Source organism: Phocoena phocoena, chromosome 2 (assembly GCF_963924675.1).
Source record: "Phocoena phocoena chromosome 2, mPhoPho1.1, whole genome shotgun sequence".
NCBI classification, from domain to species: domain Eukaryota; kingdom Metazoa; phylum Chordata; class Mammalia; order Artiodactyla; family Phocoenidae; genus Phocoena; species Phocoena phocoena.
In genome coordinates, this window is record NC_089220.1 from 174,112,954 (window position 1) to 174,124,036 (window position 11,083).

The 11,083-nt window shown below is 38.7% G+C and overlaps 1 protein-coding gene across 4 annotated transcripts in view; it reads left to right on the plus strand.

The window, feature by feature from the left end:
- Positions 1-3,297, plus strand: part of EPC1 (enhancer of polycomb homolog 1) — a 67,252-nt gene extending 63,955 nt beyond the window's left edge. For 2 of the 4 annotated variants that reach the window (XM_065870918.1, XM_065870922.1), the window contains 2 exons: positions 85-448; positions 2,610-2,682. In XM_065870918.1, the coding sequence (XP_065726990.1) occupies positions 85-448; positions 2,610-2,682 (437 nt within the window). Of the gene's footprint in view, positions 1-84; positions 449-2,609 lie in introns of all 4 variants that reach the window. The other 2 variants (XM_065870920.1, XM_065870921.1) reach the window with 2 other exon arrangements.
- Positions 3,298-11,083: the final 7,786 nt, after the last annotated feature.

An 11,083-nucleotide genomic window follows, 5' to 3' on the forward strand; every position in this document is an offset into this window, starting at 1 on the left:
GTTTTGATAGTGTTTGTAACGTACGTCTGTAATAAACAAGGAGCAGAGTTGCGGTTGTTCAGCTGCTTCTTTCCTTTTCCCTAGGAGTATACAAGGGCTTACACCTCAGTAGTACTGCACCCCCGGCACTTGTCCACACGAGTCCGTCGACGGCAGGGCCAGCTTTGCTACAGCCTGCGAGCGCGACGCAGGCGGCGGGTTCCCACAGTGCACCGAGTCACCCAGTGACTGCTGCCAGTTCTGCAACAACTCAGGTTCTGATTGGGAACAACATCCGATTAACTGTACCTTCGTCAGTCGCCACTGTAAACTCTCTTGCCCCCATAAACGCACGACACATACCTAGGACTTTAAGTGCTGTCCCATCGTCTGCCTTAAAGCTGGCTGCCGCAGCAAACTGTCAAGTTTCCAAGGTCCCGTCTTCATCCTCCGTAGATGCAGTTCCACGGTGAGTAGTTACTTAAACCCAAAGTGTTTGAAAAATATGAAATCTGACTTAACTTCCCTGGCATTGCTCTCTACTTATTTCTTTGTGTTTTTTGCTCTTTTCCTTATATACATTAAAAATGTATAGATGAGAATTCCTTATTTATGTAAGAACTAAACAGATAAATGTTGTAATTCAGTATTGCTGAGAATTTGAACTTTCAAGGGAGTATAGTGAATATTGCATGTATGATTGGGACATGACTTAGTATAATAAGAGCTTATAATATTCTCACTCTTTATTTCACCTTTGGATCGAAGGAGTTCTCTTTAGAATGTTTCTTTTGCTTATGATTTCTTCCACAGCTTCTCACATAGACAGAATTGATAAAACCCGCCATGGCTAGTACACTAATTAAGCCTCTCTTTTTTTTTTTGTTTTTTTTTTTGTTTTGTTTTGTTTTGTTTTTTTTAATTAATTTATTTATCTTTGGCTGTGTTGGGTCTTCGTTTCTGTGCGAGGGCTTTCTCTAGTTGCGGCGAGCATGGGCCACTCTTCATCGCGGTGCGCGGGCCTCTCACTGTCGCAGCCAAGCCTCTCTTAATAATGTAAATAATGTAAAGGGTTACAGTATTCATGCCGGGTTAGCTTTTAATCAAACCATTATTTTCTATGCTAACTTGTTTTCTTAGGTTTCAGTAGACAGTTTAGAATGTTTGCTCAGGCTCTATTCTGTTTTAAATATTAACGGGAATTAAAATCTTGCTGTCAACTTGAGGGGAAACAAAAAGAGAAAGACAGGAGTTTTCAGTTGAGTTAGAAGATGAGCATAAAAGTGTGAAAAGTTAAATAATATTAATTGTAAGTAATAGGTAAAAATTGTTCTAGAGATATCACAAAATATAATATGCTTGTCAAATTAGCATGTATAGAGTGTGGCTGTAATTTCCATATAAGAGATATTTTTTACACCAGGGATATTCTGGGAATGTTCTACCAAAAAAAAAAAAATCAGATTTCATCTTGGCTGGGCAGAAGGGAGGAAGAAAAGAGTTGGGGAAATACGTATGTGTTTTCAGAGGTTACCAAGTAAGCTAGTTTGTCTAGAGATTTGGGAAGATTAGTGGTAGAGGTTGAAGTGGTTGGCGGCCGGACTGTGAGGCGTCTTGGCTGCCGCTCTGACGCGTAGACTTCCTCAGCTGGCAGTGGCCCAGGGCGGGAGCGGGCTTCGTAGCAACAGACTGCAGCCATTGGTTTCTGGACCCGTGCATCCCTTCTGCTTCTGAACTTACGTGGTAGTCACATCTGCTCAGTGCTTATCCATTCTTAATATTCTGGGTCTAGTCATAGCTAGCCAAACAACTATAGCTCTTACTTAAATATATAATACGTGGTTTTCATCACGACAGAATTATATAACCACGGGAGACTCAAAGTGTAAGGGAAACGTTCGCATCACTTACTTTAGCCCCTCTGTTTAAAGGTGAGGGAGCTGAGTTTGCAGGGCAGAAATTGAGACACATGTAGAGAACAAACGTATGGACACCAAGGGGGGAAAGCCGCGGGGGGGTGGGGATGATGGTGTGATGAATTGGGCGATTGGGACTGATGTGTATAAAATGGATGACTAGTAAGAACCTGCTGTAAAAAAAAAGTAAATAAGTAAGTAAGTAAGTTAAGTAAGAACTGAGACCCAGAGGAGGAACTGAGCTCCCAGAGCACGTCGGCAGTCGAGGGGCAGGGGCAGCGGGGACCCTGGTCTTCTGATTGCTCAGCTCCACGTAGAGAAAAAACTCGGACTTTAAAAGTCCTGACATAAATGACCTTCACTCACATTGTTCCTTTTTAAAACTCTTAGGAAAGGTTGAATAGAGGAAGAGATTGAAACTATAAACTAAAGCTTGGTTATTTATGTGTTGTAACATCTAGGTTGCTTGGGTGCTGCTACAGGTTTGTTGGTAACGTAGCTGACCATGGAATGTGCAGTGGACACAAGCCTGACTTCCAGTTGTGTGTTCCTAATAATAAATCGTAAACGTTCATATTCCTCTACTTGCTATCCTGTCCCAAAAGAGTCAGATCTCTCTCTATTATTAAAAACATTTAAACTTTTTATTGGGAAGATCATCTTGATTTGTTAAATTGATTGCAGATAAGTAATTTATTGAACTTTTTTCAACAGGGAAAATCACGAATCAGAAAAGCCAGCACTAAACAACATAGCAGACAATACAGTAGCGATGGAGGTGACGTAGCTTCCTCAGGAGTGGAGCCGCAGCCTGGGGACTTGATTAGGTGCTATGCATCAGTAGCATTTTGAATGCAAGGGATGATGGAATGCAGCACATGCGTTTCTGTGGCAGCTGTGGGGACTTGACAGCAATGCTCATCTCTCATGCTTCAATTTTTCTTTTCTTACTGTTAATAGGGGAAAAAATCAACATCTGTAAATTAAGAATACAGCAATTACCTGTACAGTACTGCATATTTGTAATACCCTTGTATATATGTTACTTGAATACAGAGATGTTCATTTGTGATGCTTTGCACTTGGGGGTGGGGGGGAGGGAAATAAATTGCAACAAAGAGTGTGAGATGTGAGAGTGTGTAGAGATGAGGTGTCATCACATCACGTGCATGGTGCAGAACCTGCTGTTTTATCTATTTATTGTGCCGTGTTTACAGTTTTGTACACTGTACCTTCATTGGTTCCTGTGCTGTAGTAAATGTGTTAGGTAGCTGTGGACTCCTTGGTATTTTGTAAATGGTATAACATAACTTGGTTCCCCTCTGGGTCCCTGAGTTTTCTGTGTATCATGTGAAAAAAAAATGGTGACATACATACAGAATTTTACAAAAAAAAAAAAAAAGGCATCAGTTTTTAAAAAATGGGGAATGTACTGTTAAATGGGGATCTTCCTGGTCTACTATCATTAGGACAAGTAACGAGCTAAAAATGAAGTCTCTTGAATCTTCCCATCCCCACCTGCCCACAGAGCTGTGGGCAGTTTCTGGTACTTAAAGCACTAATGTCATGTTGCTGCTCTGCAAACAGCCCAGTAGTCCCATTTCCTTCCACACCAGAAAGTGTTAAATCAAGTATGCAGATGGAGTCCTTACAACTGGAGTTTATGTTGTCTTGCCCTTTTTTTAGCACAAGAAAAAAATTGTACTTTTTTATTGTCGAATTGTTTCAAAGACTTCATGCTTTACTTGTTCTTACAAAAAGGATATAAGGGAGAAGAATGCAGTAATTGCTGTACGTGTATCACCATTCCAGTTTCTAAAAACAGCCAGCCAGCTTTTCTCCTTCTAAGACTCTCCAGAAGGCTGCGAGGCCAGAACCACAAATATCGGGTGCCTTCCTTTGGAAATATTTGACCTCTCTTCTGTGAAGAGAATGGTACTTAACAGACTACTACTAGTGCTTTGTCAGTACCGAAGTCTGAATGCCCAGTCCAATGGCATACATTATCCTTAAGGTTTTTAATCCCACCTGGAAAAGTTGTGATAGAATTCTCACAAAATAAACCCAGGGCATTACATGTTGACAAACTAATGTGTAGTGGTCGTTTGCTTTTCTTTTCAAGCCAAGAACTTTTGTGTGACTTTAATTAAAATCAGTCAGTAAAGGTGGGGGCAGGGCCGGTCATGGGAACGTGAGCAATTACTTTCCAGTTCATTTTTTTCAACAATTATTTATTGAATGATTACCTAGTATGCTTGGGACTGTTTTAGGTCCTACTACAGTGAAAAAATGTCCTGCCCTCATGGAATTTATAATTTCATTGAGTGATAAAAACAAGATGAATATGTAAAATTTAAATTGTATTATGGTAAGTATTTGGGGGGAAGGTAAAGCAAGGAGAGGGGAGAAGCAGTGCCAGGATGGGGTGGAGGTTGCCGTTTCCGGTAGGGTGGGCAGAGAAGCGCCCACAGAGATGATGGGGCAAGGGGGGTGGAGAGGATACATACATACAAGGGTCGGGGTGTGCCCGGTTTGCTGAAGGAACAGCAGTGTGGCTCTGGCGCGCAGGCAAAGAGGAGAGGAGTAGGTAAGGTAGGTCAGAGGGCATTGGGGAGGCTGCTCGTGGTGGGCCCGATAGGTGACTTTAAGGGCTTAGGATTCTGGAGCAGAGGAGTGATGTGGTCAGAACAGGCTCACTCTGGCTTAGGTGTTCAGAATACAGTAAAGGACCAAAGTTTCTCCAAATGTGATGAAGACAATCCACAGCCCTCAGGAAATCAACGAACCACAAGCACACACACGAAGAAAATTTGTTAAAGCATATAATCAAATTGCTAAGTGTCAATGATAAAGAGAAAAATCTTAAAAATAATTTTTAAAAAGACGTATTACAGAGAAAAATAAGAGTGACGGCAGATGTTCACTGGAAGACATGCGAGCAATATCCTTACTGAACAAAAAAACTCAACCTAGAATTCTAAACCTAGCAACATTGTTTTTCAAAAACGAAGGTGAAATATTTCTTCATACATCCAAAATCTGACAATTCATCGCAAGCAGACGTCCGATACCAGAAATGTTAAAGGATGTCCTTGAAGCAGATGAAAATGGTATCAGAGATCTGGGTGCACACAGAGACCATCAGAAATGGTAAATATATGTGTACTCATTAAAACTCTTTTCGTGATCTTTTAAGTCTTTAAAAGATAATCAGCTTTTTGAAGCAAAAATAATAAGAGTGTATTATGGCATTATAACACAAGGAGAAGGAACATAATATGAGAACAGTAGCACAAAAGTCAGGGAAGGAAGAGGGCCTTAGGGGCCTGATCCTACACTCAGAATGGTATAATATCCCTTGAAGGTAGACTGTGCTAAGTTCAAGGATGTATACTTAAGTCCTAAAGCAACCACTAAAATCACAAAAAAGAGGTACGGCTAATAAGCAGGAAAGAAAATAAAGTAAAATCGTAAAAAATATTCTATTGACCCAAAGGAAAACAGAAAAAGAAGAAAAAGGAAACGGAGGACAGTTAATAGAAAACAAATATGAACATGGTAGATTTAAACCCAGCCACATCAATAATAATATTAAATGCTAATGGTCTAAACAACCCAAGTGAAAGGCAAAGATTGTCAGATGGTATAAAAAAAGAAAAACCCGTCTATATACTGCCTTCAAGAAACCCACTGCAAATCTAAAGACACAAGTAGGACAAAAGTAAAAGGATGGAGAAGGATATACCATATTTAGCACTCATCAGAATCTAGAGTGGCTATATTAATATCAGACAGTACATTTCGGAGCAAAGAATATTACCAGGAATTTTAAAAGGTCATTTCATAATTATAGAAGGATCACTTTATCAAGAAGACATAACATTCTTACACATTTATTCATCTAATTACAGAAATTCAAATATACATAAAACAAAAGTGATGGAATTAAAAGGAGAAATAGGCAAATATACAATTAAAATTAGAGGTTTCAGTATCCCCTTTCCAATACTTGATAGAACAAGTAGACAGAAAATCAGTGAGGGCTTGAACCACGGTATCAACTAAGTTGCCCTAATTGACATTTTTAGAACATTCTATGCAACAAATACAGAATACACATTTGCTTCAAATGCACATGAAATGTTTAGCAAGGTACACCATACTGTGAGCCATAAAGCGAATCTCAATAAATTTAAAAGGATTTAAATCATACAGTATATTTGCTCTGACTAGAATAGAATTAAGTTAGTATTATTAACAGAAAGATCTAGAAAGCCCTTAAATATTTGGAACCTAATAACAAACTTCTAAATATATGGGTCAAAGCAGAAATCAAAAGGGGCATTAGAACATATTTTGAACTATGGACACTGGAAAACTATGGAAAATGGAAGTAAGTATACATAGCAACAGTTGTGAGATGTAGCTAAATCAGCACTTGAAGGAAATTTATACCAAAAATTAAGAAATAATAACCTAAACTTCTACCTCCTTACAAAACTAGAATAAGAAGTGCAAATTAAACCTAAAGCCGAAGAAAGGAAATGATGAAGATCAGAATGGAAGGAAAATTTAAAAAGTGAAACCGAGAAAACCAATGAAACCAAAAGCTGGTTCTCCGAGTAGATCGATAAGATTGATAAACCTCTAGCCAGACAAATTAGAATAAAAAGAAGGTACAATTTGCCAATATCAGGAGTATAAGAGGAAACATTACTACAGATTCTACTGAAATTCAAATACAAGGAAATATTAAAAACTATACGCCAGTAAATTTGACAACTTAGGCGAAATGGAAAAAATCCCTTAAAAGACACAAATTACCAAAGCTCTCTCCAGAAGAAAGATTTAAAAACAAAAAAAATTCAACAAAAGAAAGCTACAGGTTAATGTGCCTTGTGAACATTGACACAAAATGCTTAACGTTTTTTAGCAAGTCAGTTGCAACAATATGTACAAATGATACGACATTATGACCAGTAAGAATCAAAAATGACTGTGTGGCATATCTAGGTGACTAATGCCTGAGATAACTACATAGTTTCTCATGGTCCAGGAGTGGCATTGTAAAGCAGCTGAAATTTACCCCATGCTTCTAAGGAGGCGTGGCTAGAGCTTACTTAGATGGAACCAGAGCTGTAGAGAGTCAGCACTGGAGGACAAGGGACACAGTTCTGTATCAGCAACCAAGGATCAGATGGGGCACCATACATCCTAGCATGTGCCAGTGTGTGTTCAGATGACAAATGAAGCCCAGGCAGCTCTGGTTCAAATTCTGGCTGTATGCCTAACTGTGTGACGTCGTGTAAGTTACTTAACCTCTCTCAGTGTCTTAATCTCTAAAACGAGGAGAATAATAGCACCTACATTGTTGGGAGATTTAAATGAGACCATGCAAGTACAGTACTGAGGCCAATGTTTAAAAAAAGATAAAGAATGTAGTGCCTTTCCCTAAAAAGAATTAAATTTCATTTTGTCAAGATGATGCAGTCAGGTGGGAACTGGGAAAATAACTCACAGCTTAATACTTGTTCTGGGGTTTTGTTTTTTTGTTTTTAGTTTTTGCCAAATAAGTTGACACACAGAGGTACCCTTCGTTTCTTGCCCTTCCTATTACTATGAGAAATTAAGTAAGTCTCTCAATTTATTGTGGCCTAAATTGCAAAAGGAAAAGACACATGAAAAGTCGGGACAGTAATATGCTGGAGCCAGCTCACATTGACTCATGAGAATCAACTGTTAAATTTTCAGGAATTTTATGAACTGGTTGTTAAACAGCCATTATTAGAAAGTCAATTATATAAACTTACAAGTAAATAAATTATACAAAGATAATGATACGAAAAAGGAAAACTACAGAACAATATCCCTGATGAATATTAATGCAAAATCTTCAACAAAAGATGAGCAAACAGAATTCAATAGCACATTAAAAGAATTATACACTATGACCAAGTGACCTGAAATGCAATGAGGGTTTAACATACAAAAGTCAATCAATATAATGCACCACGTTAACAGAATGATGGAAGAAACACACATGATCATCTCGACTGATGCAGAAAAAGCATTTGACAAAACGTGACACTTTTTCATGATACAAACACTCAACAAACTACGAATAGAAGAAAACTATCTCAACATAATAAAGGCCTATAGGACAACCTCAGAGCAAACATCGTACTCAGTGGTGAAAGACTGAAAGCTCTTCCTCTAAGATCAGAAACAAAACAAGGATGCCTGCTTTCACCACTCCTATTCAACATAGTACTGGAAGTCCTGGCCAGAGCAATTAAGCAAGAAAAAGAAATAAAAGGCATGCAAATTGGAAAAGAAATAGTAAAACTATCTCTGTAGCAGATGACATGGCCTTATATAGAGAAACCCCTAAAGATTTCTCAAAAACACCTGTTGGAACTAATACACAAAAGTAGCAAAGTTGCATGATACAAGATCAAAACACAAAAATAAGTAGTGTTTTTGTACACCGACAATGAACAATCTGAAAAGGAAATTGAAAAAAAATTCCATTTACAATAGCATCAAAAAGAATACAATACTTAGGAATAAACGTAAACAAGGAAATGAAAGACGTACACTGAAAACTACAAAACGTTGCTGAAATAAAGACATCAATAAATGGAAAGAGAGCCTGTGTTCATGGATTGGAAGACTTAATATTGTTAAGATGTCAGTTCAACCCCAAACAACCTACAGATTCAAAGCAATCCCTATCAAAATCCCAATGGCAGTTTTTGCAGAAAGAAAAAATCCATCCTAAAATTCATATAGAATCTCGAGGAACCCTGAAGAGCCAAAACTATCTTGAACAAAGTTAGAGGTCTCACATTTCCTGATTTTAAAACTTACCACAAAGCTCTGTGATCCAGCAATCCCACTCCTGGGCATATATCTGGAGAAAACCATAGTTCAAAAAGATACATGCACCCCAATGTCCATTGCAACACTATTTACAATCGCCAAGGCATGGAAACAACCTATATGTCCATCAACAGATGAATGGATAAAGAAGACGTGGTACATATACAATGGAATACTACTCAGCCATAACAAAGAATGAAACAATGCCGTTTGCAGCAACATAGGTGGACCTGGAGATTATACTAAGTGAAATAAGCCAGACAGAGAAAGACAAATCTCATATGAGATCAGTTATATGTGGAATCTAAAAAACTGATACAAACGAACTTATTTACAAAACAGACTCACAGGCATAGGAAACAAACTTGTGGTTACCAAAGAGAAAAGGTGTGGGGGGAGGGATAAGTTAGGAATTTGGAAGTAACATATACACACTACTATATATAAAATACATAAACAACAAGGACCTAGTGTGTAGCACAGGGAACTCTACTCAATATTTTGTAATAACCTATATGGGAAAAGAATCTGAAAAAGAATGGATATATGTATAACTGAATCACCTTGCTGTACACCTGAAACTAACACAACATTGTAAATCAACTGTACTTCAATTAAAAAGTATTTTTTAAATGAAAGAATATATAGAGAACTCCTATAACTTAACAACAAAATAATCCAATAAAAAAATGGGTAAATGATTTGAATAGACATTTCTCCAAAGAAGCTTACAAATAGCCACAAGCGTATGAAAAGATGCTCAACATGCCTATTAACCATCAGAGAAATGCAAACCGAAACCAGAATGAGATGCTACCATCTCATACCCATTAGGATAATGACTATTAAAAAGAAAGAAAGAAAGAAAGAAAAAAACAGAAAATAACAAGTGTTGGTGAGGACACAGAGGAATTTGAACCCTTGTGTACTGTTGGTAGGGATGTAAAGTGGTTCAAATGCTAAAGAACAGTGTGACAGTCCCGCCAAAGACTAAAAACAGAACTACCATGTGACCCAGCAATTCTACCTCTGGGCACATATGTATAAGAAATAGAAAGCAGAGTCTAGAAGAGCTCTTTGTACACCCACATTTACAGCAGCATTATTCACAATAACCAAGAGGTGGAAACTACCCAGTGTTCATCTACAGAAGAATGGATAAAGAAGACGTGCTATAGACATACAGTGAAATACTATTCAGCCTTTAGAAAGTAGGAAATCCTGTCATATGCTACAACATGGATGAATCTTGAGGACATTACGCTAAGTGAAATAAACCCGCCACAGAAAGACAAATACGGTATGATTCCACTTACATAAAGTATCCGAAGTAGTCAAACTCATAGAGACAAAGTAGAATGGTGGTTGTCAGGGGCTGGGGGAAGGGAGACATGGGGAGATGTTCTTCAATGGGTACAGAGACTGGGTTTTACAAGATAAGAACAGTTCTGGGGCTTGCACAGCAATGTAAATATACTTAACGCTACTGAAATAAATGGTTAAGATGGTAAATTTTGTATCGTGTTTTATCACAAAAATTTTTTAAAATCAAAGATAATAAACAGACCTCATCATTTCCTAGTTACTTTGCTCTATCCTGTTTACACTCTTCAGCTTACTTCTACTGTGTTTATGAGGTAGACATACTATGTACAGCTGGGCCTCTGCACATCACTTCGCAACTTGGCGTTCAATGATATCTCGTTGATAGCTTGAAATCGGCCATGATGGGAGAATTTACCCCCGCAGAAACTGGGAAACACTAAAAATTGTTTGTTTGGAGTGCTGGTTGCTGAACATGTACCAGCCACCACTAGGCTCAGCGTAGATGTTGGTCTCAGCCCTGTCTGCCACTGAACGAGAAACTCATCACTGGCATAGTTCTCGGGATAATGAGGGTGAGTGTTGAGACGTGTGAAGAGCCTTGCTTCTGCCACTGGCCCCCGGGGAAAGGGATGTAAAAAGAAAAAGATCACAAGGACCTGATGGGGAGAGTGTGTCGAGCCTGCAGTTCTGTGTCTCAGCCTCTACACAACTGCTGCATTGCTCACGGTGGCCTTGCTGCGCGGGACAGCCCAGATCAGACCCCTGCAAACGGAACCAAGCCTGCACACCCAATTCTATGCAAATAGATCTCTCTATTATCAGCAGAGAGACAGCCCAAAGCAAGTGGTTCTGGATTCATCCTAATGCCACCAAAGGCGAAAAGATCCAGATCGTTGAGGGCACAGGTGGTAAAGTCCTGTGTCCTAATTTGGCAACTTTGACGAGCACTGTTATTATGTTAGCACAAGGAGGAAGTCACT